This window comes from Ailuropoda melanoleuca, chromosome 8 (genome assembly GCF_002007445.2).
Source record: "Ailuropoda melanoleuca isolate Jingjing chromosome 8, ASM200744v2, whole genome shotgun sequence".
Lineage (NCBI taxonomy): Eukaryota > Metazoa > Chordata > Mammalia > Carnivora > Ursidae > Ailuropoda > Ailuropoda melanoleuca.
The window spans coordinates 56,283,405-56,307,936 of record NC_048225.1 but is presented as its reverse complement, the minus strand read 5'-3'; the positions used below and the strand labels follow the sequence as shown (position 1 = coordinate 56,307,936).

The 24,532-nt window shown below is 54.1% G+C and overlaps 4 protein-coding genes across 11 annotated transcripts in view; 2 read left to right on the top strand and 2 right to left on the bottom strand.

Annotated features, from left to right (window-relative positions):
* Positions 1-390: 390 nt before the first annotated feature.
* On the top strand, positions 391-6,399 carry CHRNA10 (cholinergic receptor nicotinic alpha 10 subunit). Of its 2 annotated transcripts, none has more exons than XM_034666417.1 (6): positions 391-927; positions 1,307-1,491; positions 2,755-2,900; positions 3,309-3,463; positions 4,209-4,741; positions 5,653-6,399. In XM_034666417.1, exons 1-6 carry the CDS (start codon positions 902-904, stop codon positions 5,862-5,864), a joined length of 1,257 nt encoding a protein of 418 aa, XP_034522308.1. In that variant the 5' UTR covers positions 391-901; the 3' UTR covers positions 5,865-6,399. The 2 variants fall into 2 exon arrangements, with proteins under 2 accessions (XP_034522308.1, XP_034522307.1); XM_034666416.1 differs by having other exon boundaries at positions 5,407-6,399.
* A 146-nt stretch (positions 6,400-6,545) lies between these two features.
* ART1 (ADP-ribosyltransferase 1) lies at positions 6,546-24,231 on the bottom strand. Of its 6 annotated transcripts, none has more exons than XM_034666424.1 (6): positions 17,071-17,575; positions 15,330-15,426; positions 11,047-11,164; positions 9,986-10,766; positions 8,825-8,866; positions 6,546-7,361 (listed from the first exon to the last, which is right to left on the bottom strand). In XM_034666424.1, the coding sequence occupies exons 3-6, from the start codon at positions 11,107-11,109 to the stop codon at positions 7,267-7,269; spliced, it is 981 nt and encodes a 326-aa protein (XP_034522315.1). In that variant the 5' UTR covers positions 11,110-11,164; positions 15,330-15,426; positions 17,071-17,575; the 3' UTR covers positions 6,546-7,266. The 6 variants fall into 6 exon arrangements, with proteins under 6 accessions (XP_034522315.1, XP_019664304.2, XP_019664305.2 ...); XM_019808745.2 differs by lacking the exon at positions 17,071-17,575 and adding an exon at positions 16,714-16,765; XM_019808746.2 differs by lacking the exon at positions 17,071-17,575 and adding an exon at positions 16,714-16,755 and having other exon boundaries at positions 15,330-15,366.
* ART5 (ADP-ribosyltransferase 5) lies at positions 18,542-22,000 on the top strand. Of its 2 annotated transcripts, none has more exons than XM_011235751.3 (5): positions 18,542-18,641; positions 18,829-19,043; positions 19,962-20,691; positions 21,498-21,530; positions 21,617-22,000. In XM_011235751.3, exons 2-5 carry the CDS (start codon positions 18,987-18,989, stop codon positions 21,718-21,720), a joined length of 924 nt encoding a protein of 307 aa, XP_011234053.1. In that variant the 5' UTR covers positions 18,542-18,641; positions 18,829-18,986; the 3' UTR covers positions 21,721-22,000. The 2 variants fall into 2 exon arrangements, with proteins under 2 accessions (XP_011234053.1, XP_019664288.1); XM_019808729.2 differs by having other exon boundaries at positions 21,614-22,000.
* Positions 22,753-24,532, bottom strand: part of LOC100474842 (short transient receptor potential channel 2) — a 39,027-nt gene continuing 37,247 nt past the window's right edge. Inside the window, exons 22-23 of the mRNA XM_034667602.1 lie at positions 24,104-24,233; positions 22,753-23,268 (exon numbers count right to left, since the gene is read on the bottom strand). Of these exons, the coding sequence (XP_034523493.1) occupies positions 22,877-23,268; positions 24,104-24,233 (522 nt within the window). The 3' untranslated portion in view covers positions 22,753-22,876. The remainder of the gene's footprint in view (positions 23,269-24,103; positions 24,234-24,532) is intronic.

Here is a 24,532-nt window from a genome sequence, read left to right as displayed (position 1 = left end):
AGGATGTGAGCTGCATCTCCCGCTTTGTGGGGCCACCCAGAGCAGCCTAAGGGTCAGCCCCATTCCCACCAGGAGGGGACAGCTTGCTTGGCACAAAGTGCCTAGCCTGGACAGATGTACTCCATCTCTCACTGGAGGCAGAGCTGACAGTCTAAAGGGAGCCTCCAGGTGGGTGGGGAGATAGAGTAACTAGGTGATAGGCATTAAGGAGGGCATGTGATGTAATGAGAGCTGGGTGTTATATGCAACTGATGAATCACTGAACTCTACCTCTGAAACTAATGATACGCTACATGTTAATTAATTGAATTTAAATAAAATAAAACTTAAGAATAATAAAAATAAAGGGAGCCTCAAGAACTCAGCAATGGGGATGCCTGGGTGGCTCAGTCAGTTAAGCATCTGCCTTTGGCTCAGGTCATGATCCCAGGGTCCTCAGATTGAGTCCTGCAAGGGGCTCCTTTCTCGTCAAGGAGGCTGCTTCTCCCTCTGCCTGCCTCTCCTCCTGCCTGTGCCCTCGTTCTCTCTGACAAATAAATAAAATCTTTAAAAAAAAAAAAAAAGAATCCAGCAATGGTGGCAGAGCTAGGAGGACAACACCATCCACGGCTCTGGCCCCTCACATCCTTAAGCCCAGTCTTTTGCAGATCCTGGCCCCAGCATCTCTGTGCCCTCAAGCACTCCAGGCTGGGCTTGAGCTCAGCTTGGGTGCTGCGTTACAATTTGAATAATTCAGGTCCCAGTAACCTGAGATGTCAGTTTCAGTTGCTCTGTTCCCATGGGCACAGATGTCCCAATCCTGTAAATAAGCTAATGAAAAGGGCAAAGGGGAGGGGCCTGCAGCCCTGGGCCTCAGAGGGCTCAGAGCTGATGGAGAGTCCCTGCCCCTGTCCTGCTGAGAATGTGCCAGGCTCAACCGGAGTCCAGGTATGGGGGACAGAGAAAGGAAGTTAGGGGGCTGAAATAGAAGGAAAAAGGAAGGAAGAGAGGAAGAGAGGGGGAAACAAAGGAAGAGAGAGTGGAAGGAGGAAGACCAAAGTCAAAGAGGCAGAGAGCAAGAAAGAGTCCCAGAGGAAAAGACAGAAGGAAATGGAGACAGCGAGGCTGAGTGAGAGGTAAGGGGGCGTGGGGGAGTAGAGACAATGGCAGGGGCAGAGGCCAGAAGAGGCAAGGACCAGTGGAGGAGAATGAGCAGATGCCAAGATCAAGTACTAAAATCCAAAGGCAGGTACAAATAGGAGGGTCAGAGAACTGGAAGGGCCGCAGAGCTCCCAGCAAAGATCTCAGTCTTACTTCTGACTTCCAGGTATCGTCCACACCATCCTTGCCAGCAAAGCCTGATGCTGCCCTCAGTCAGGCCACGAGGGTCACACCCAGAGACCTGCCCTACTTCTTGCTGTGGCAGGGCCATGGGGCCCAGGAGCCACCACCGCAGCCTCGGCATCTCTGTCTCCAGCCTAGGCCTTCTGTTTCTGTTCTCACTGCTTCCAGGTGTGACATGCAGTAAACCAGCCCTGCCTCTCTGGGCCCTGCTACTGTTCTCTTCCTCCCCAAATCTCCCTGCACATTCGATTTCTCTTTACTCCTGTGCTGGGAACAAGCGCTCTATCTGGGTAGCGTGGAGGACAGAGGTGCTGAAGAGGGTGCAGGAGACCTGCCTGGCTGGGGTGGGAGCAGTGATGGAAAAGCCAGGGGAGGGGTGGGGCAGATCATGAAGGGCACTGAATGCCAGACTGAGTTTGGACTTTATCCAGCAGGCAATGAGGAGCCATTGAATAGTTTTAAGCAGCTACTGGCCTGGTCAGAATTGAGTGTTTAAAAGCCTGATCTCAGAAATATAGGAGCCGTGAGGAGGCTACTGCTGGGTCCACTCAAGCTGCAGGGGCAACTAGACATTCAAAGGATGCCCAGCAGCCTGGCTGGCAGGACCTGGGTACTGGGTGGGCTGCAGGCGGAGGGGGGCAGAAAGGAAGGATAATTCCCAGATTTCTGGCTCAGAGCACCAAGGGATGGGCACTGTTTGCTGAGATGGGGAACACAGAACAAGGAACAGGTTTCAGAGCATGGGGGGAGGAAATGAGTTCCTATTTTGGACCCACAGAGTTTAAGGTGCCAGTAGGACATTCAGAAGTGAACTGTTGTATTTATGGGTCTGGAGCTTAGGAGAAAAATCTGGGCTAAAAAAAAAAAAAAAAAGGACAATGACAGGATTCTGGGGAACAATACTTGGGTCAGGGGCTAAAGACAATGTCCTGTGTCACTGAAGCCTAGGGAAGAGAGTGTTTTCAGGATGGAATGGCCCATAGCATCAGAAGCTTTGAAGAAATCCACAGAAGCGCAGCTGGATAAGTGGAAATCGGTTTAAGAGACGGCAGGGGCTGGTGGCAATGGGGTTCACAACACCTGGGTGAGAGGCGGGACTCCTGTCGCCTATTTGGGCCCCTCTGGCATTTGCAGTAGGGCAGGCAGAACCCAGGTCCTTAGGAAGGCAAAGGGTGGGGAAGAAACCTGTCGGCCTTGCTCCAGAAGACAGTACCAATTCACGCCTTGGCCTTGGCCTCACTTCGGCGGAGGCAGTCCTGGGAAGAACGGGAGACACAGCTAGATGGACAGAGCGGACATCAGGAGGGCCAGTCAGGTGGCCGTGAGGTAGCAGAGCAGGTGACAGGGCCCCAGCCTTGGGGGGTGGAGTGTGTGAGCAGAGGCCCCTGGACAAGGGCCTCAGATGAACAACCCTTCTTCCTGGTCCCCCAGAGTGCTTGGGAGCCGAGGGAAGGCTGGCTCACAAGCTGTTTCGTGACCTCTTCGCCAACTACACAAGTGCCCTGAGACCTGTGGCAGATACAGACCAGGCTCTGAACGTGACCCTGGAGGTGACATTGTCCCAGATCATTGACATGGTGTGTTGTGGTGATAGTGTCAAATCACGGGGTGGGAGTGAGGGGTAGTGAGAGACTGGGATTATTCTCCAAACAATTCTTTTCTATAAATGTTAGTATTAACAATAATAAAAGATACTAACTGTTGAATACTAACTGCTGGGTGCCTACAGTGTGCCCAGCACTTCACACACTTGCATTCCTGCCTAGCAGGGATTATCACCCATGTGATACTACTAAGGAAACTGAGGCCTGAAGAGGAAAAGAGACTGCCAAGGTCACATAGCAAGGCCGGGCCTGGTAGGAACTGGACTGTGAGCCAGCGGGTTTGTGGTTGTGTCCAGAGCTCTATAGGTGAGCGTGCATACCCAGGGAAGGGTGTGCATATACATGTGTCCATGTCTGTGCCCACTCCCTGCCCCCCACCAGGATGAGCGGAACCAGGTGCTGACCCTGTACCTGTGGATCAGACAGGAGTGGACAGACGCCTACCTACGATGGGACCCCAATGCCTATGGTGGCCTGGATGCTATCCGCATCCCCAGCAGTCTCGTGTGGCGACCAGACATCGTGCTCTACAACAAGTACTGCCTGCCTGGGCCCCTCCCCTCTCCTCACCCCTCCCTACAGTTGCCCTTGGCTCTAGGCATGCACTGATTCCGCATCCCCCCAACCTAACCTGGTTGCCCCACGGCCCCAGAAGCTTTTCCCCCAGGACCCTCCTAAGCTGCCGGGAGCTCACAGCCCCTCCATAACACCCCCACTTTAGTCTGTGCCAAGCCAACCCAGGCTGAATGTCTTCTGAGAACCCACTGTGCGGTCCAGGGCTACTTCTGTATCTCTCACAGAGCGGGTTCTGGGGCACAAGTGCCTCCTAAGGGCATACTCCACCCTTGCAGGCCGGCTCCAAGTGTCTCAGGACTCCCTGAGGGCCTGCCTAGGGACTTCCTCCAGGGCCTAACCCTCTGAAGCACTCCTTTATGTCACAACTGGTTTAGCAGTTGTGTTTCCCGGACAACATACGGCTCTGCATATTTTCCCCGGGGGCCCTCTAGGAGATTCCCGGATGACACTACGCAGCCGGGTGCCAACTTTTACAGATGTGTTTTCACCCTGGCCTGGATCCGTGTCTCCTTTGGGCCCTTAGGTGCCACCCCTGCTAAGCCTCCAAAGGCTCACAGGTCCCTCTGGGCCACCCCCTCCACCCTCTGCGCGGCCCCTGGTAGCCCCAGGGCCCCGGTGGTCAGAGCGCCCCGGCAGGGATCTGCCCCCGCCTGCGCGCGCAGCCGCCTCAGGGCGCACCCCCCCCCAATCCGCCTGTCCCCGCAGGGCGGACGCACAGCCGCCGGCCTCCGCCAGCACCAACGTGGTTCTGAGGCACGACGGCGCCGTGCGCTGGGACGCGCCGGCCATCACGCGCAGCTCGTGCCGCGTGGACGTGTCGGCATTCCCGTTCGACGCGCAGCGCTGCGGCCTGACGTTCGGCTCGTGGACGCACGGCGGGCACCAGCTGGACGTGCGGCCGCGCGGCGCCGCCGCCAGCCTGGCCGACTTCGTGGAGAACGTGGAGTGGCGCGTGCTGGGCATGCCGGCGCGGCGGCGCGTGCTCACCTACGGCTGCTGCTCCGAGCCCTACCCCGACGTGACGTTCACGCTGCTGCTGCGCCGCCGCGCCGCCGCCTACGTGTGCAACCTGCTGCTGCCCTGCGTGCTCATCTCGCTGCTCGCGCCGCTCGCCTTCCACCTGCCGGCCGACTCGGGCGAGAAGGTGTCGCTCGGCGTCACCGTGCTGCTGGCGCTCACCGTCTTTCAGCTGCTCCTGGCCGAGAGCATGCCACCGGCCGAGAGCGTGCCCCTCATCGGTGAGCCGCGAGGGCGCGGTGGGGCGGGGGACGGGCGGGAAGAGAGCCATCCCCTCCCCGAGACTGTTCTCCTCCCCTGCCGGCAGAGGCTCGCGGGTCTGCACTGGGCGCAGCAGAGCAGCCCAATTCCGTGCGGGCGGGGCGGGGGGGGCCCCGCATGCCTCAATCAGAGATTGAGGGGAAAAGAGTAGGCCCCTTCCAGGAAGGACACCCCACCCCTCACCTGTCATAACAGGCAAAATGCCTTGAGTCTGGCTGTGTGCCAGGCACTCTCCTAAGCACTTGCCATTTTTTTTATTAACTCAGGCGTCACCACAAATTTAGGAGGTAGGTTCTGTTATTCCACTTGTGCCCTAAGGATCAGTAACTTGCTCCAGATGGTGCTTGTACCATTTGAGAGTCTGACTTCCATGGATTGCGGGGCAGTGCGGCGTCCAGCGGTGAGGAGAACGATTAGGGAGCAGAAGGCTTCTGCAAACCCACTTGTAAGAACAGGGGATGAGGAGATCTCGGCCCTTCCTTCCTTCCTGGCTCCATCCGTTGGGATTGGAGGGTCCTGAGAGCCTCACGGTGGGTGAGCTGCTGCCTGTTTGTGTTGAGACAGCGGGCAAGCTCAGGCCCCCTGAGTTTTTGTTTTAGGCTCCCCCTCACTCTCTCTCTTGCAGGGAAGTACTACATGGCCACCATGACCATGGTCACGTTCTCCACAGCGCTTACCATCCTTATCATGAAACTGCACTACTGTGGTCCTAGTGCCCGACCAGTGCCAGCCTGGGCTCGGGTCCTCCTGCTGGGACGCCTGGCACGGGGCTTGTGTGTGCGGGAACGAGGGGAACCCTGTGGGCAGTCTAGACCCCCTGAGTCACCCCCCAGTCCCCAGCCTCCTGACGGAGGTGCTCGTCCTCCACCAGTTGCTTGCCATGAACCGCGGTGTCTGTGCCGTCAGGAAGCCCTACTGCACCACGTAGCTACGATCGCTAACACCTTCCGCAGCCACCGGGCTGCCCAGCGCCGCCATGAGGACTGGAAGCGGCTGGCCCGTGTGATGGATCGCTTCTTCCTGGGCATCTTCTTCTCCATGGCCTTGGTCATGAGCCTCCTGGTGCTGGTGCAGGCCCTGTGAGCCCCCGGGGTCCGGTGCAGCCACAGCCCTTCCAGACAGGGATGGAAAGGCCAGGTGGTTGTTGACTCTCTGGTAGGCAACCCAGTCTCTCCCCACTGTGCCTGAGAGCCTGGGACACCCTCTCTCCAGAATCAGCGCTGCTGACTTCACAAACCACAGGGATCAGTTGTCCATATACCCTAAACTTTAAGGGAAATTCAGAGCTTGCCACTCCTCTAATTCCTACAGAAGAGGAACTCTAACAAGGGCCAAGATCAAAACACAGTCCTGGAGGGACAGAATTGAATTTTGACGCTGTGTGTTAGAGCTTTTTGTGGCGAGAGTGCAGGTTATATGAGAAACAGAACAACCATCTTTCCTTGTCTTCTCTTCCTTCCTTGGTGGTTGTTGTGTTAGGGACTTGATCTTGCCTGTTGCTGCCTAGGGACTCCGGGAAGGGGATTCAGGATTCATTCTCTCTTTTCCGGAGCAGGAGACCGCACATGGATTTGGCTCCAAAGCCCCAACTCATAATAAAGAAAGTGTGTGCCTAGCACCTCTTTAATGTCCTGTTTTACCCTTGGGGCCTGTGGTAGTGGAAGTTGTGGTAGAGCCAGGTTTGTCTCTCTAGAGACAGGAGCCTTAGGACGCATAGATCGGGGCAGAAATTATGTCTTTGCTGACAAGAATTCACCTGAGCATTCAGTTGAGACCCTGGCAGAGGCCCTAATGCTGTCTCTGCTGTGTCTCCTGATCTCTACCCTCTGGAGCTGGAGCCAGTCCACATCATTCCCACACGCTGACATTCAGAGAGCTTGAAAGTGTCCAAGGTGGGGCAGTGCAGAGATGAGCCATTCACAAGGTGTTTGTTCCTTTCTGACTTCCACATGTTGTCTGGGACCACCTCTGTGCTTTAGACCCCGTCCCTGCCCTCAGGAAGTTCACAGTCTGACATGGGAGACAAACACTGACACGTGGTGTAGGGAAGCACCCAGGGACCTGTGGGAACAAAGAGGCAGGGCCCCTAACCCAGCCAGGTGGGAGAGGTCAGAGAAGGCTTCCTGTAAGAGTGAATAGGAGCTTTCCAGGTGCACATATGAGGCATTTGAATAACAGCAAATACCGTGGCCAAGTGCTTTCCTCCCCAGTACCCCCCGCAAACTAGTTTAATCTTCAGTCCAAGTGAGTTGTTGCCTGCCCTAGAGACCCCCACCCCCTTCAGTGTCTCACTTTTAGAGCCTTGGGTAAGGCTCAGTCCCCAGACTCACTTAATTCTCCATCAGCAAACCTGGCAGCTGCCAGAGAAAGTCCCAGATTTCCCTGCAGAAGGAGTCACCATGGCTCCTGGCTGCTCTTAGAGCACACACGAGGCCGCCATCCCCATGTCGGGTTGAGGCAGCATGTTGGGCAGGCGGGCTGTCGTTCAGTGTTGGATGGGTCGTGGAAAGGTTCCCCCGACAAGGACCCAGAGCGGCAGTAGGAGGGACCAGACTGCAGAAGCAGAGCCTTGACCCATGGCTGCAGGAAAAACAGAGGCAGAGAGAGAGGTTTCGGGGTAAAATGAGGTACACAAAGAAACACGACAAAGAGGAACGAGCAGAATGGGCTGGAAACACCCACAAGGTGCGATGGGAGCCAGAGATGAAGAGCAAGAATTCAGGGAGGACGGCAGGCAGGTGAAAGAGCCCTAGGTCCCCTTCCAGAGGTCACTAGGAGGGTCTATGCCCTTGCCTCCTACTGACACAAATGAGCCATTGCAGGGTGGGATGAACAAGGGGAAGCCCTGTGAATGGGCCCTAGTGATGCTCATCATTGCCCTTCCGCCCAACCCCTGATTACTGGTGGACCAGGGCGGGGGGGGGCGTCCTAACATTGTCCAGTGCTTGAGATGACATTACCCACACTCACACGGGTTGGAGCCCGGAGATCTGGATTATGACCCTGGCTCTGCTCCTGACTCATTCTGTCCCCTTGGGCAGGTCCCTTCTGTCTCTGGGTCTCCCTTTATTATATAATGAGGGTAATACTCCCTGTTCTCCCCCCTTCCAATAGTTTCTTGTATGGTAAGGATAAAATGAGATGGTGTTTGGGGAGAAGTGGGGGCCAGGTCGTGTGGTGGTTGAGTTTGGCTGTCTGGACCCCACCCCTTACTAGCTGTGTGTGTAGGGCTGGTTGCTTCCCTTCTCTGCGTCTGTAGAACACGGGCGATGACAGTGCATACATCACTGGGTTGTGGTGAGGATGCCTGGAACTCTGCGTGGTACTGTGTCATGAAGAATGGTGGGAACAAAATGCAGGCTGGGGCTTCTTCCTGCCCACTGTTCACAGAGCCCTGGGGGAGGGAGGAGGGACCCAAGGGGGAGTAGTGGCTGCAGTTTCATTCCTGGGAATGGCCTCTTCCAGTCGATTACCCTGGAAAAGCTCCTTCCCACCTGGAGAAATGAGGCCCAGGCAGGCCTGGGTACAGCAGGTATTCAAGGGAGAAGAGTCACAGCTGAAAGGGACCTGGGGATCATCGTCTAATATGCTTATTATACGGGTAGGAAAACTGAGGCCCAGAGAGGGATTGATTGGTCACAGAGTTAGGATGAGAGCCCAGGTCTCCAGCACTCGGGGCCTGACCTTGACCTTGAAAGGTGGTCTAAGGGAGCCCTAAAGGCAGTAATAGAGACCGTGGGTTCTGCAGCTGAAGGAGAAGGCCCAGGGAGAACTGTGGGAGTGGCCCTTCCCTCCATCCCCTCAACGCAGCTGGGACCTCTCTGGGGCCCAATCAGTGGCCTCTTGTGAGGGAGGGGGCATCCCCAGCCTGGGGTGCACGTGTGTCAGCTTGCATGACCACTGCCCCATACACACATGTATGTCCTCTTAAGAGAGGCTCACCACCCCCACAGGGGTGGTGATTAATAGGGGGTTGTTTTCCTTTCATGAGGGATATGCATCTTGGAGAAGAGGCCAACCCCGTGGAAGCTTGCAGCTCTTACCTGAGTTACCTAGACGGCAGGGCCTAGACTTGCACTGCTTGTCTGTAGGGAAGGAACAGTAAAGAATCAAAGTCTCAGTAGCTCCCAGGACAGGAAGGAACACAGAACCCTGTGGTCCATCCCTGGCTTGTTCTTGGAGAAGCTGGGACGTTTTCCCCTAACTCTGCTTCCTTCTAGTGAGACCTCCTTTGCCTGCGTTTGACTTGACCCATGAGCAGCAGAGCTAGAAGGGAGCCAGCCCTCAAAGCCAGGGTCTCTTCTGGAGGCTCCTCCCACTTCCTTGCCTGTAACTTTGCCTCCCTGTGTAACCACCTCTCCCTTGCCTTGTCCCAGCCGAGGAGGCACTGGTTCATGTACTTTGCGTGTCTTCCTCACCTTCTGTTGACTCATGCACCCCCATGATGCTGTTCAAGGTGGGAACGGAAGCCACACTGGACCTTCTCCCATTGTAAACCATTGTAAATGTGGTCCACAGTTTAGCCAACAACCTGCCTCTAATTATGCAAAGTGGGCCTCCCAAGGCCCTGGGCATCACTCAGCCAGGACCAGCAGCCCACAGCCCCTTCAGAGATTAAGAACCTGGGCCTGTCCTCATGATTCCACCTCTGGCCGGTCCTGGGGGGTAGACAGGAAGAGTATCCATGACCTTTGACAGCCTGGGCTGGAACTTTGGGGCACAGCACCCAACTGCTATCTCAGCACCCCACCTGCACCCCCACCCAGTCCACACGACAGCACAGGGTTTCCATTCAGCTGAATACACGTGCTCTTCTTGGAAACTGAATTTGGGGCTCTTACTCATACCTGGCAACAATGGTCTGGGTGTCAGTGTTGTCGCCAGAACTTAATTGCCTTCCAGCTTCCAGCTGGAAGAAAAGCCTGACTAGTTCTGTTTGGCCCTCAAATGGGCACCTGGCTCAGTCAGGAAACGCTCTTCAGCCTCCCAGCAGGCAAGTGGCCAGCTCCCGGCTTAGGTACCTCCAAGGACAAGTGGCATACTCCCTCAGAAGGTTGTTTCCCCTTAGATGCACAGGGTGGAGGGACAGAGGTACAGGGTCCCCCTCACTGTTCATTTGATTGTGGTATTTCTGTACGTGTCCCCTGAGACTGAGGGAGAGCCCGTCTTGTGCACAGGTGCTGCCCGGCTTGAACCCTGCCTACCTTTAATGTACTCGCAGTTGTACGTGCTGCGCTTGCCCAGGGCCCGGAGGTAGATGCGGGCGGGGCCCTGCGCCGGTCTGCTGGCATTGATCACCTGGAACGTCTCGAAGGGGGGGATCAGCACCTCCTCCTCCCCAGGGAAGAAGGAGTAGCCCTTGATAGGTGCCCCGAGGCAAGTCCAGATGCCAAAGAAGGTGTCCTCCCCAAACTGCTGGGCTGCAACATTCTGCAGGGATGCGGAGGCAAACCCCCCCAGCCTTACGGTGGCCCCGGGCCCCGCCGGCCGGAAGCGCAGGCCGTGCACCCCTCGGAACACCTGGCGGCACTGGGGCGAACGCTGGCCCCTGCCCAGCAGCTGTAGGGCCTCGGTCAGCAGGAAATGGAGTGTCTTGAAGGAGAAGTGGTGGAGGTAGTAGGCTCTGGAGCGGCCTGCCTCGCGCACAGCAGCGTTGAACTGCTTGTGCAGGGGGTTGTTGGCGGTATAGGCCAGGAGGGCCACCCCATGCTCATCGCGGAAGCCAGGGGGCGGCGGGGGCAGCTCGGTAGGCCTGGGGCCCCACTCTGGCCCCCAGGCCTGGCGTTCCTGCCATTGGCTGCTTGCCAGCGCCCAGCTGTCAGCATACACTTTGTTGGCCTGGAACTCGGTTTGGTTGAGATCTGGAAGAGCGGCTGTCATGGCTGCTGCACAGCCGTCATACTGGTCATCAAAGGAGGCTGGGGCCATGTCCAGGGGCACTTCTTGAGAGAAGAGCTCTCGTCGAGTGAGGGGGTGGCTTTGGGCCTGGTGAAGAGGGAGCAGTAAGGACTGAGAGGGTGAGCCTCAGGACAATGGGAGCCTATCATCAAATTTCTCCGCTTAGAGGAGGACACTGAAGGCCCCAGACACATCTGCACGGGAAGGGGGTTGGAGCAACTAGCTGCACACTCTCAGAGACCTTAGGCCGGGCGAGCCCCACTGGAAACCTCAGTGTCTCTCTTCCCACGGCTGCTCCTCCCGGAGCTCAGAGGAAGCCAGTGGTGCAGCTCCCTGCTGGCGTGGGCACAGTGCAGGATGACCGTACCTGATGAGCTTCCATGAGGCCCAGGCACACAAGCAGCAGAGACATCATGGCAGGAGTCTGCATGTTGGACGTAGCCCTGGACAAGTTACTGTCTCTCTTTGGGTCTCAGTTTCTTCATCTAGAAAATGAGAACATTAATCTACAGCTTAATAAACATTAACAGACACCTAGTCTGTGTCATTCCCAGTGCTTGGCACAGAGTCACAACATCAAAGTGAAGGCTCAGGGCACCTGGGGGGCTACGTCGGTTAAGCGTCTGCCTTCAGCTGGGTCCTGGGAGTGAGCCCCACATCAGGCTCCCTGCTCAGCAGGGAGTCTGCTTCTCCTTCTGCCCCTCACTCTATCAAATGTATAAATAATCTTAAAAAAAAAAAAAGAAAGAAATGAAGGCTCAGAAGAGAAAGAGAGGACCCTTCTTGCTGGAAGGAACATGGGAGACTTCCTGGAGGAGGTGTTATCTGAACAGGGTCTTGCAGGAAGAATAGAAGAATAAGGCTTCAGTCAGTGGAGACTGGGGATGGAGATTTGGGGTGGGAAAGGGGTCTAGGGCAGCAGAAAGGAGAAGAGCAAAGGTGTTGGATGTAAAAAGTGAAAGACATTTTGTCCTGCATGGCAGACCCTGTGGTGTCTGAGCACTGGAAAAATGGGCAGTCGTGAAAGGTCTTGACTGCCATGGTAAGAGGTCTGGGCTTCACCCCGTGGGGGATGTGAGGCTGGAACCAGTCCAGGACTGGCCGGCTGCTGGGGCCATGGCAGTACGCCAGGGACAGGATCCAGCCGTCCTCCTCTCCCACAGTCCTGCTGCGAACTGGGCTCTCCTCCCCTAAGCCCTTCACTGCTTCCAGGACAGGCACAGGTGTAGACAGACCCTCAGGGGCTGAGGCACAGGGTCCGGGAGGTGGGGAGAGGACGGGGTGGGGAGTGAGGCTCCAAGAAGGCGGAGCTCCAGCAGTTTCTGAATCAGTGCTGCTGCTGCTTTGTTTCTTTCATTACAAAGTAATGCACGCTTGTAGTGACAAGAAGAAAGTATGAATGAATCACAGAGTCCAAGCCCGCATCTTCTTTCTCTCTCCGTGTCCTCTCTCACTCGTACCCGTGCCTGCTGTTACTGTGACAATAGTGTCCTTTAGGACCATTTTTGGTGCCCGTGCAAATAATTTAATATTTATTTTTTAAAAAGATTTTATTAATTAGAGAAAGAGGGAGTGAGAGAGAGAGAGAACATGACTGGGGCGGGGGCAGAGGGAGAAGCAGGGAGCCCAGCTTGGGGCTCAATCCAGGACCCCAAGACCATGACCTGAGCCGAAGGCAGATGCTTAACAGACTGAGCCACCCAGGCGCCCCAATGATTTGATATTTAAATATACATACACACATAGTTTTCTGTACACAGGATGATTTTGGTTTTTATTGTCTTTTTTTTTTTTTCAAAAAGAAAAAGGGACGTGCTTTTACATATATATCCTGTAACTTTTTTTTCCAGGAAACAATATATGAAGGACTTCCTTCTACATCATATATACGTATCTAACCTTATTCATTATAAGGGCAGCATGGAATTTCATAATGTAGTTAAACCATAATTTGTTCAACCATTTTCCTATTGATGGACACAGATTTTCTTCCCAATTTTTTTTGACATTTTTGACATTACACATAGTACTTCAGCGAACATCCATGTATAGAAATCCTTGTCTAGGGGCGCCTGGGTGGCACAGCGGTTAAGCGTCTGCCTTCGGCTCAGGGCGTGATCCTGGCTTTATGGGATCGAGCCCCACATCAGGCTCCTCCGCTATGAGCCTGCTTCTTCCTCTCCCACTCCGCCCTTGTGTTCCCTCTCTCGCTGGCTGTCTCTATCTCTGTCAAATAAATAAATAAAATCTTAAAAAAAAAATCCTTGTCTATTTGTGTGCATATTTTTATAGGAAAGCTATCAAGAAGTTATATGATGTTTAAAGGATATGAATTGTTTATTTGGCATTCCCAAATTGCCCCCCGCAAGGCCCTAGTCTGCCCTTCCATGACAGTGAATGAGGGTGCCCTTTCCTCTGCGTCTATGCGAGTGCGGGTTATCATGATTTCTTTTGAACTTTCACTTAACAGCTGGGACAGGTGGTATCTACTTTTTAATTCACGTCTCTGCTCACTAATAAGATCAATCTTAACTTTAGTTTTCACTGTTTTAAAGTTTTAATTTTCTAAAGGTAATACATTTTCATTGTTCAAAATTTAAATAGTCCAAAAGGCACACAGTGAAACACCTTTCTCTCACTAATTCCTCGCCCCATCTCCCCAGAGGAGACCAACGTTCCCATTTTCTGTGTACCCTTCTAAAGATACTCTATGCACATATAAGCAGATTAGAAGGTATTCCTGTTTTCCTCCTTTTACAACGGTAGGACAGTCAGTGGTTCTTTATCTTTGGGAATCTGATGAAAGCTGGACCCTCTCCTCAGAAAATGGATACACACATCCTCACACAGTGTTACAGAAATTTCAGGTGCTCGTGTCTCTGCCGCCAGTCTCAGGTTAAGCGTCCCTGCTCCATAATCCCCTCTGGTTCTTGGAGGTAAATGTTGATGTTTCAGCACTGCTTCCCCCCACCCCCGCCACCCCCCGGCATGTCCACAGGTGCAGTGGAGAGTTCTTGTGCATGCTGACACCTCAGCTCATGCTGAGCTTCCCACCTCTATTTTTTTTGGTACTCCATATTATTTTGGTGTCCAAGGCTTTCTCCATCACCCTGTAAGCTTGCTCAGGGCAGCGCAAAAGTGCAGGGGACTTAATGTTCCCAGGGATAACCCTTAACCAATGAGGGGTCGTAGTCAGATTCCCTTTCCTACCGAGGGTCCCAGCAGGGCTAAGCCCCAGTTGACCACAGTGGTCACAGTGTGCTCATTAACACACTTTTTTTTTTTTTTTGGCTTTCCTCTGTTCTCCATCCCACTTTGCCACTCTTTCACTTGTACTTTCTGGGATCAACTTACAAATAAGCTCACTGCGCCCAAGTCCTGTCTCTGGATCTGCTTTTGGGGGAATTTAAAAGAAAAGAGAGGGTCTTTTTGCGTCACAAACCATCAGAATGTGGCCCAGGACTGTTCCTTTAGCCTGGACTCCAGAATGACCACATAAGGAGCAGACTTGAGCCTAGCCAGTGAAAAGGAGGTCAGCTCAGGCGGACTGGCAGCCTGAAGCAGAGGACCCCGATCAAACCCACTTTAGCCAATCAGTAGTCAACACGCAGACCCATGAGCATGAGAATAAATCTTTGCATGCCACTGAGATTTTGTGGCACATAGCAAAATGGTTATACAGCAAAAACTCACTAGGCCAACTCTCTCTTGCGCCTCTCTATGGCCCTTGTTTCTTTCCCCGTCTCCACCCTGCAGAAACAAGGCAATAGGAGGAGCTCGGAGGCTTGGGTTAGGGAAGTCTGGCTTCTGAAATCAGACTGAGGACATTGAATCGTGTGGCCTACAATACTGACAGTGAGGATGGACCCAGAATTACTAGGTGTAATTTACTAGAGTTGGTGCCTGATAGGGTATAGGAGATGTGACAGAAGGAAAAACCAAGGATGACATGCCGGTTTCCATGCTCTAGGTTGCCAACACAGAGGAGGAGCAGAGTGGACTTTAAAAGCTCATCTTGCCCATCCCAACACATGGTAGGTGCTCAATAAAAATGAATGAACGATCAGCTTTGGAGGGGAAAGTGAGTTCAGTTTGGCACGTGTGGACTCTCAAGGGGCAGATGTCCAAGAGCTAGAAGAAGGGACAAGATGGGACATTTGAGTAATACATGTACTGAAGTCAGAAAAGATATGAGATCCCCATGGAGAGAAGACAAAGAGGATTGAGAAGCAAAGAGAGAGCTGCTTGAAGCCAAAGCACCCTGGGTTTCTAGAAGCTCTTCACTTGGGTCCCCTGAAGTACCCTGGTATCCTTGTGATAATTCCTCTTTAGGCTTCATCTAGCTTGTGGTGATTCCTCTTAACTTGCTATCAGAAGAGTCTCATGTAATATGCCATCCGCATTATTCACCCAGTCACCCAAGATGGTCACTTCATCAGACACATTTGATCATTCATCAGACACTAAATCAGTTGGCAACTAGTGCTGAGAACCATATGGACCCATCTGAGAAGTCCTTCCCTTTCCCTGTCCCTTCCACGGCCCCATCTGCCCTGCCTCCCCCTGATCTCCACTGTCACCCCCGTGGATCCACCCTCCACAGAGCAGGGAGAGCAGTGTTTCTGAAGAACAGCTGGTCAGGGTGCTTACCTGCTTAAAAACGCTCTGTGTCAAACCCAACTGGAATCTCAACATACAGAGTAAAAATGCAGAGATGAAAATCATGAGGGAAGAGATGAGAACACATCTAGACAGGTAAAAAAAAAAGGCAGCAAAACACAACTTCCCTCCATGCCCTCAGGACAGAGGCCTCCTCATGCTGGAACTTGAGGTGCTCCGTGACCTAGCCCTCCATGACCTCTTCAGCCTTGTGCCCCGCCCCCGGCTTCTACAGAACAGGACAAAGCTCTTAGAGAACAGGTGAGGCCCCACTGCTTGCCCCTGTGGCTCTGCACACGTTGCCGTCTGCTGGGGATGCCCTTCTCCTGCTGTCCACTTTTCAATTTAGCTTAGGGGTGACCTTTTTCAGGGAGCCCTCCGATTTCTCTATGCTCTGCAGTCACCCTGTGCTTTCCTCTGTCACTGTCCTAATCATACTGTGCTGCCTTTATGTGTCTGTCTCCCCTCCTGGCCTGTGAGTTCCTTGAGGGCAGGGACGAAGAATGACCCATGCTGTGTCCCCAGAGCTTAGCCCAAGCCAGGCACAGATGAGGTCTCCTGGAATGTTTGCTGGGAGTCTGAGAGGCTTCCTGGGTGCAGCTAACACTGTAGACGCCCGCAGAGCAGGTAGATTGATGACTTCGGTGGGCAGTGTTGGGAATGGGGTGGGGCCAGAGCAATGGGGTGGTCATGGGAGGCGAGGAAATGGAAGCACTGGGCAACCCCTTATATCTTACCTGCCCTTCTGTTTTTCTTCTCATCCTGCTCAAGGCACTTGTCAGTTTCTCCTCATCCAGACCCTCACTGAACATTCCCTTCTGGGGATGTGACTCCAAATCCCTTCCCCAGGAACCCCCCAATTTCCCAATGTCCCCAAACCCTCCAGGTATCCTAAACCTCTCCATCAAAGGTGCTATGGTCTGAATGTTTGTGTCTCTCCAAAGTTCATATGTTGAAATCCTATGCCTGCTGTGATGGCTTTAGAAGGTGGGGCCTTCAGGACATAATTAGTTCATAAGGGCTTCGGCATTACTGTTCTCATAAAAGAGACCCCACAGAGCTCCCTAGCCCCTTCCACCACATAAGGACATAGTGAGAAGGTGTCACTTATAAGCCAAAAAGAGGGCCTTCACCCCACCATGCTGGCACCCTGATTTCAGACTTTCACCCTTCAGAACTATGAGAAATAAATGTCTGCTGTTTATAGGTTTTCCAGTCTGTGGTATTTCATAGCAGCCTGAACAGACTAAAATAAAAGGTGCCCTGAAATTGTTCCTAATGACTCCTAGAACTCCACCATCAATACCCCAAATTTCCCCTTTAAAAAAGTTCTTTCCCTGCCCTGTACCCAGGAGGAGGGTGTTGTGTCCCTTACCTAGGCCTTCTCCAGGGAAGCTGGTGTCAGTCTCCAGTGATGGCCACCGGGGAGGGGGGGAGGCAGGTTTCTCCTTTATACTATCAGTCCCCCCACCCCTTGTACCCACACAGCTGCTCAGAAATGTGACACTCCCCCATCTATTTCTGGATGTTGAAGGCTTGAGAACACTCTGCCTCTTCTGCCCTGGGTCAGTGCACTTCCCATAAAGGAAGGAACATCTGAAGCCAGAGAGAATGTGGGCTGAAGCATTAAGGGTACAGCCTGGAACAACTGTGGGTTTGGTCCTGTGTGCAGCACTCCTGTCCTCAGTATCTTTTTACTTTGTGTTCCTTTTATGTGAACATGGAGACTCACCTAACGTGCAAGGAGAAATTCCCAGATTCAGGAGCCTGGGTCTGGCCGGTGCTGATTTGCTCTGTGATCTTGGAGGACTTTCTGCCTCACTCAGGGCCCCTGTTCAATGACGAAATTTGACTCCATCTCTTGGGGCCTTTCTTGGAGTTCCACATCTGGGGATGGGAGAAGCACTTCCATGCGGGGAGAGGACAAAACCCTGATCCCAGTGGATCTGGTCCCAGGGACTTGTTTTAGCAGGGCTGGCTATCCCAGACTGCATCTTCTGTTCCAACAACTGCCCGTGCTCAGGGTCCTCCAGCGTGAGAGGCAGTCAGGATAAACAGGCAAGATGTGGTTTTTCACAGTAATGGTAAACAATAGAGAAACTGATTTTCTAATCTAGGTGAGCTTTGGGATGGACCATCTCAGTGCAAGGGGACAAGAATACTTGTCTAGAAGCTGTGTTTGCCTAACAAGTGCTCTGGTTTTTTGGGATGACACTTTTCCAACTCCCTCTGCACACTTCTCCAAGCCCAGACACATAGTTTGTCTTTTTTTTTTTTTTTTTTTGGTCTATAGGGAAGGATTTTTGGAGAAAGCAGGATTCTAGAAGAAAGAAATTCTGTATTTGGCTAGCAGCTTGATGCAAAGGGGCAGTGGGGATGGTGCTGAATGAATGAGCCAGACCTGAATGGAAGCCCTGAGGTGAGTCTAACCTTCTATGCCCACCTCAGCCCTAGCAAGCAGCAGGAAGCTTCCTTAAATTCTGACATTTGGGATCCCCAACTGCCCTGACCACTTTGGGAGTAACCCTCCCACCCCCAGGGCTCAGGCAGCCAGAAAGCTGTCCCCAGAGCTGCTTACTGATTTCTCAGCTGGTCCCTTCTCCCATTACCTCTGATTGAGCATCCAAAACTCAGAGCCAGGTTATTTATAGACAGGCCCACAGCAAGGGAGGGGAAAGGCTAGTGTTTATAAACATGGGGTCACCTGGGTCTAAGAGATCCAGAGAGAGAGGGTCTGTGGAGGGAGCGGGGCTGGCCCCTGAGGATGTGAGACAGAGAGCTGGTCCACCCCTACTGAAGGGAAGGAGGTGGGTGGGTGCCGCTCAGATGCTGGATCACGCGTGCCCCAATGCGTGGGCCATATGCAAATTGCATGCAAATCAGCGAGTGCGCCCGCAGAGAGTTCTTGGTGGGCGGGACCCTCGTGGGCCTCCCGGGTCTAGTGGTCTGAGAATTGGGGCTCGGCCAGGTCGGGGCCCACCTGAAGGAGAGGGCAAGTCTCACAAGTCCCTCTCCCAACCCTGGTCTCGCTCGGAGCCAAAGCGGATTCTGGAGAAAGAGCTCGCAGTCCTAGGGAAGGGGTGGTACGCCCCTCGGCCCCTTTCCGCGCCACTCCCGCTCCCCCACCCCGTGTCCGTTGTTGCAGAAGAGAGGTGTCGGGTTACCGCCGCGGGGGCTATAGTTAGCCGCGGGACTTTGTTGATCGGCTAGACTCCCGGGACGGCGCAGCACCCGCCGGGACTTAAGCCCCCCGCCGGCCCAAGCAGTCAGTGTTCCTTCCCGCTGTCGCCCCTGCAACTTCAGGTGGGTCCGTGGCTCTCCGCCCCCTCCCCTCTCCAGGCAGAGCCAAATTATGGCTCCACCTTTACCATCGCAAGAAGGTCCCCGAGCAGAAGACGCTGAGCATGGGGGCTAGTGGGAATTTGGGGAGCGGAGCCCTGGGGTTGTGCGGGGTACACAATAAAATCTAAAGCCCCGCCCACTCCCTTAGGCCCGCCCTTGGCCCCGCCCACACCCGCTTGGGTCGGATCCTGGACAGAGACCCTTCAACACCCCAGAGGAAAGGACCCTGGTCTCTGTCTCCCATCCCATCGCCAGTGGTGCCCTCCTCATCTGGACCTCGCCCTCCTGAGTCGCCCCCCAGGAAGGATGCTGGCGGCTCTGCTGATGGCTCTGAGCTACCTCGGCCTCCATGCCCTCTGGCAGGTAACTGGGAGAACCCACTCCCGCCACAAAGGGAACAGGTCTGCGGCAGACCCAGAAGAGCTAGACTGGGGGGCTGACTGCAATCACTCCCAGGGACTCTTCTCTAGGATCTCGGGCCTCTTAATCCTCTTCTTCTCAGGAACGTCTATCCCCACAGGGAGCCCCAAGTTCCCATTCTCTCTCCTAGAACCGCCTCCACCCATTGGTCCTCTTCGGATCCTCCTACCTTCACATCAGTCCTCCCCACGTCCTGTCTGCCACCACAGGCTCAGCCCAGGCAAACCGGCTTGGGCTACCTGTGTGCTGCCCTCCTGCAGCCCCTCCCAGACCAAGGTTTGACCTCCTCCACGCCCCCCCCCCGCATGTTTCAGAATATGGGCTTCTAAAGCAGGAGTGGACTCAGGAGTCTCAAAGCTGACAGTGTCGTGGTGTGTGGCATGAAGGGGGAAGAGAATCTAAGGATGGGGACCAGGTCAGGTCATTGGACATTGGCTGTGTATTTGTATATCACCTGCATCCTGACTCTTAGAGCCAGAACAGCGCTTGGAAGTCATCTAGCCCCACTTCCTACCAGGGGTAGGAACTTCTCTAATGACGAAATGGCCCCTTCACATTGTACAGAAGTGAAGATCTGTATGCTGTCCTCACAATATCCCTGTGAGGTTGGAAGTATCCAACCAGAAGCTCAGAAAAGTTAAGAGACTTGCCCAAGAGCCCACAGCTAGTAGGTGGGGAAGTCACGATTTGAACCCATATCTGTCTCACTCCAGTGGCTGTGCTATTTAAGCCCTTGAGCTCTTGCCGAATTGCATACACAAGATATTTGGTCATAGAAATGAGATACTGTGTTTCTGGACTGATCTGCCACCAGGGCCCCTGTCCAGTGCTCTGAACGTCTCCCCTTTCCTACATCCATAGGCCCAGGCTGTTCCCATCCTGCCCCTGGGACTGGCTCCAGACACCTTCGATGATGCTTATGTGGGCTGCGCAGAGGAGATGGAAGAGAAGGCGGCCCCTCTCCTGAAGGAGGAGATGGCCCACCATGCCCTGCTGCGGGAGTCCTGGGAGGCAGCCCAGGAGGCCTGGGAGCACAAGCGCCGGGGGCTCACCTTGCCGCCTGGCTTCAAAGCCCAGCACGGAATCGCCGTCATGGTCTATACCAACTCATCTAACACTTTGTACTGGGAGCTGAACCAGGCGGTGCGGACAGGTGGCGGCTCCCGGGAGTTCTACATGAGGCACTTCCCCTTCAAGGCCCTGCATTTCTACCTCACCCGAGCCCTGCAGCTGCTGCAGGGCAGTGGGGGCTGCAGCAAGGGACCTGGCGAGGTGGTGTTCCGAGGCGTGGGCACCCTTCACTTTGAACCCAAGAGACTGGGGGACTCTGTCCGCTTGGGCCAGTTTGCTTCCAGCTCCCTGGATGAGGCAGTGGCCCGCAGATTTGGTAATGCCACCTTCTTCTCTCTAAGGACCTGCTTTGGGGCCCCTATCCAGGCCTTGTCTGTCTTCCCGGAGGAGCGTGAGGTGCTGATCCCCCCACATGAAGTCTTCTTGGTCACCAGGTTCTCCCAAGATGGAGCCCGGAGCCTGGTGACTCTCTGGAGCTATAATCAGACCTGCAGCCACTTTAACTGCGCCTATCTGGGTGGTGAGCCATGCATGAGGGAAGCAGGACCGGCAGGGCGGGGGAAATAAGCCAGGACGCCCCTTTGCGACACCCACTTGGTTAATGGGGGAAGTCAAGGGCTCAAAGTCAGCTGGAATTTCTATTCTCTGTGACAGGTTCAGCCAGTTCTTAGAGTCTTAGAAGTGTTTTCTGGATCTATGAACATTCTCCAGTGATTCTATAAATGTTCTTACAAGGGTCTGTCCACTGTACAATCTAACTGACCAAAGAGCCTGGTTCGGGAGGTTGATAAGCAGAGGAGAGTGACAGGGGTGCTGCTTCAGATCTCAGGAGGCCCGGGCTTAATGGCATGGACGGGACATATGTATACTGTTCCTAAGTGCCGAGACAGGGACAGATGGAGGAGTGGCTGGGGCCAGGCCGGGAGCGGCGATGGATCGGCAGGCTGGGGAGACTTCCCAGGGGCAGGAAGAGGAAAGAAAGTCAGAAGTCGGGGCGCCTGGGTAGCGCAGTCGTTAGGCGACTGCCTTCGGCTCAGGGCGTGATCCCGGCGTTCCAGGATCAAGTCCCACATCGGGCTCCTCTGCTGGGAGCCTGCTTCTTCTCTCCCACTCCCCCTGCTTGTGTTCCCTCTCTCACTGGCTGTCTCTCTGTCACATAAATAAATAAAATCTTTAAAAAAAAAAAAAAGTCAGAAGTCAGTGTTTAGGAGAAGGGAAAGCTGGATTGAGGTTCCCTGGATTCCCACGCCGGGGTCTGGTGGGAAGGGAAGCTTGGGGTTGTGAGGCTCTATCCACGTGGAGGCCTCACCGTGCTGTCTGTCGCAGGGGAGAAGAGGCGCGCCTGTGTGTCTGTACAAAGTGAGTACCCCTCTGCCCCCTCTCTCAGCTGCTTCAATGCCCCCCAGCCCTGCTGACCCCTCACCTTCTTTTCTTCTCTCCAGCAGGAGGGCAGCCAGATTCCACCTCCAACGGGGACTTCTCTCTGCTTTCCTGGAAGACCCTGCTCTTGGCTCCAGGGGGCTTCCAGCTCTCAGGAGCTGGGCCCTGAATGCCCAGTTTTTGCCACTAAGGAGTCCTGGGAACTCGTGATCTTCCTCTGAAGAAGGGGGCTTTGAACGGCCTCGGAGCGGGAGCGTGGTTTTGGACCCGCAGCCATTTCCCCAGGGATGGGGACCTACCCAGCCATCTCTCTATCCAGCCATCTTCCCTCCCAACCAGGATGTGGGGGGATCTGAGGCTCTGGCAGGGTGGAGGGAGCCCTGCTATGTGGTAGGGACTCCCTGGGACAAGCAAGGGTAGCACTACGATGGCCACTCAATTAAACAGTATTGCAGGGGCGCCTGGGTGGCACAGCGGTTAAGCGTCTGCCTACGGCTCAGGGCGTGATCCCGGCGTTATGGGATCGAGCCCCACATCAGGCTCCTCTGCTATGAGCCTGCTTCTTCCTCTCCCACTCCCCGTTTGTGTTCCCTCTCTCGCTGGCTGTCTCTATCTCTGTCGAATAAATAAATAAAAAAAATCTTTAAAAAAAAAATAAATAAAAATAAACAGTATTGCAGTGTGGTGACATGATATTTCCTGACTGGTTTATTCCATGAGACTAGACCACCTCCCCTGCTCTGGCCTTGTGAGACTCAGAGACTGAGGGACTGAAAGGATGACTTCTTGATCACTCCTAGACACAGTCCCTTGTGCAGACCCCTGTCATATACCAGAACTTACAAGCCCAGAAGCTTTTACAGCCAGCGATTCCTCACAACCTCCATGAAGGAAGGAAGGAAGGGGGGCAGAAGGATTCATTGGCCCATTTGTCAGGTGAGGAATGTAAAGCCAAGGAAGGAAGCAACTTGCTCAAGGTCAAAGAGTATTGAAACCAGGCTCCCTGCCTCCCAGTCCAGGATTCTTTCCACGAAAGATCTGAAGGAACTCAAAGTAGGAGCCTAAACCCCAGACACCTGGGACCCCAGAGCAAGACATTTCTCTCTGTCCTGCTCCCCCACAGGAGTCCATTTCAGGGGCGAAGGGGAGGGGAATCTCAAAACCTGAAGAGACAGAGATTCTCACACACTCTGGAGGCATCTGACATTCAGAACAGAAGCTTTATTGAGGCGAGTAAAGCAGCAGAATCTTCCAGTAAATTACACCTACCCTCACCCATCTAAGTGGCTCTACCTAGCAACAGAAGGAGGGACCCTCCCACTGCATCAGGATCCCCTCTTGATCCCCAAATCTTCCTCCTGGGGCAGGTCCCCAGCTGCCTCTGATTCTTGCTCCCTGTGTACTAACGCGTGAGCTGGGGAGGAAGGGCCAGGCTCCCCAGAAGCTGGAGTCCTAGCCCCTCCAGCATCCTGAAGCCCAGTTTCTGAAGGTACCTGGGTCCCCACAATCCCTGACACTGTCAGCTCGGGGGTTTCAGGGATGGGGGGGCCCACAGTCTGGAAACTGTTACGCACTCGGGTGATGTAGCGACTGAGGATGCTGGCACCTTCGGGTGGTTGGGGTGTCCCTCCCTCTGCCAGAATCCGCCGCACACCAGCCACTTCACTTTGCAGGCGAGACACAGTCTTGGTCAGCTCCGTCAGTCTGTTGCCCAGGTCTGGGGCATGGGGGAAGGTGTTGATGGGGAGGTCTCTCAGAAGATGAGCCTGCCCCAAACCACTTCTCCCCTCACAACAGAACCCCAGGGACATCGTGCCTCTGGGTCCTGAGGGAGTAGAACTGGAGAAAGTGAGAGACTGACTCACGGGCTGGGGGCAGATGAATCTGAGTGGGACTGAGGTAGTCATGAGTTTGGAAGATACAAAGAAGGAATGTCTTGTGGGCAAGAGAAGGGATCGGGAGTCACAGGGACGGGAAAGCTTTTAATGGATAGAGATTTGTGTCTCTGCCCTTGTCAGCCTTATTCCCATCTACCCATCCTCAGGGCCCAGTCTGAGTTACACCTTTGCTTTCTCCAATTTCTAGTCCTCTATCCTTCTACCTTCCTGTGAGCCTCTCAAAATAATAGGTTCTCTATCTCCCCTGGGCTCCCATTGCAATTTGGTTCTCTCCTAACTAAGCCCTATCTGCCTACAAAGATGGTTTCTCTGTCTCACCAGACTGAAAGCTTCCCCTGTGTCTCTGCTCTACACATTGCCCCCTCCCTCCAAGATGAGGCTGGAACAAAGGAGATGTGGCCATGAATGTTGATTGAATGAGTGAATTAGTGACTGACTGAATGAACGAAAAATGAGTTAAGTGACTGAGCCAATGGGTAAGAGAGTGAATGAGTCAATGAACACAGGAATGAAGGATTGAATGAAATGAGTGGAGTAAATATCTGAATGGCTCAGAGAATCATTGAGTAGGAGAGCCACACTGCAGGGTGCAAGCCTGGGTGTGGTATTTATTCCTGCAATGCAATGGGGAAGGCTTGGGGGTGAGCCACTAACCTTTCCGACGGGTCTCCTCAAACTCCCGCTGGGCTGTCTCTATGTAGCGCTGTACCAGGGCCTTGATGACTCGGAGGCGGTAGGATACATGCTGTCCCTCCCCAGGCCCTGCTCCTGCCCTGGGATTGGCCTGGGATGGGAAGACCAGAGGGTGAGAGAGACTCTACCCCCACAACCATTCTGTAATCATTGTACCCTCCCCCAGATGATAAAGGATGGAGGCCAAGTCTGCAGACATTTCTGTCCCTGAAGGCCACATAGCTAGACCCTGGTGCAGTCCTGGAAGGCAGAAGGAGGCAGAAGCTGAGCAAGGGTGAGTGTAAGAGCTGGGGTGGGCAGGTGAGAGGTGGGGGGGGCACAGAGGGGGGTGGAGGGCAGAGACAAAAAAATGTTGAGTTGAGTTCTTTCTCCTGCCACCAACCCTACCTT

What these genes read in the sequence shown, in the direction of transcription:
- CHRNA10 (XM_034666416.1), top strand. Translation starts at nt 902, where the DNA reads ATGTGCCAGGCTCAACCGGAGTCCAG. An exon ending in TCTGTTCTCACTGCTTCCAG is followed by an intron (nt 1,492 to 2,754) that starts GTGTGACATGCA and finishes CTGGTCCCCCAG; the next exon opens with AGTGCTTGGGAGCCGAGGGA. An exon ending in CGAGAGCGTGCCCCTCATCG is followed by an intron (nt 4,742 to 5,406) that starts GTGAGCCGCGAG and finishes TCTCTCTTGCAG; the next exon opens with GGAAGTACTACATGGCCACC.
- ART1 (XM_034666422.1), bottom strand. Translation starts at nt 11,109, where the DNA reads ATGCAGACTCCTGCCATGATGTCTCTGCTGCTTGTGTGCCTGGGCCTC. An exon ending in GCCTCATGGAAGCTCATCAG is followed by an intron (nt 10,767 to 11,046) that starts GTACGGTCATCC and finishes CCTCTTCACCAG; the next exon opens with GCCCAAAGCCACCCCCTCAC. An exon ending in CAACTGCGAGTACATTAAAG is followed by an intron (nt 8,867 to 9,985) that starts GTAGGCAGGGTT and finishes CCTTCCCTACAG; the next exon opens with ACAAGCAGTGCAAGTCTAGG.
- ART5 (XM_019808729.2), top strand. Translation starts at nt 18,987, where the DNA reads ATGCTGGCGGCTCTGCTGATGGCTCTGAGCTACCTCGGCCTCCATGCC. An exon ending in TAACTGCGCCTATCTGGGTG is followed by an intron (nt 20,692 to 21,497) that starts GTGAGCCATGCA and finishes TGTCTGTCGCAG; the next exon opens with GGGAGAAGAGGCGCGCCTGT. An exon ending in CGCCTGTGTGTCTGTACAAA is followed by an intron (nt 21,531 to 21,613) that starts GTGAGTACCCCT and finishes TCTTCTCTCCAG; the next exon opens with CAGGAGGGCAGCCAGATTCC.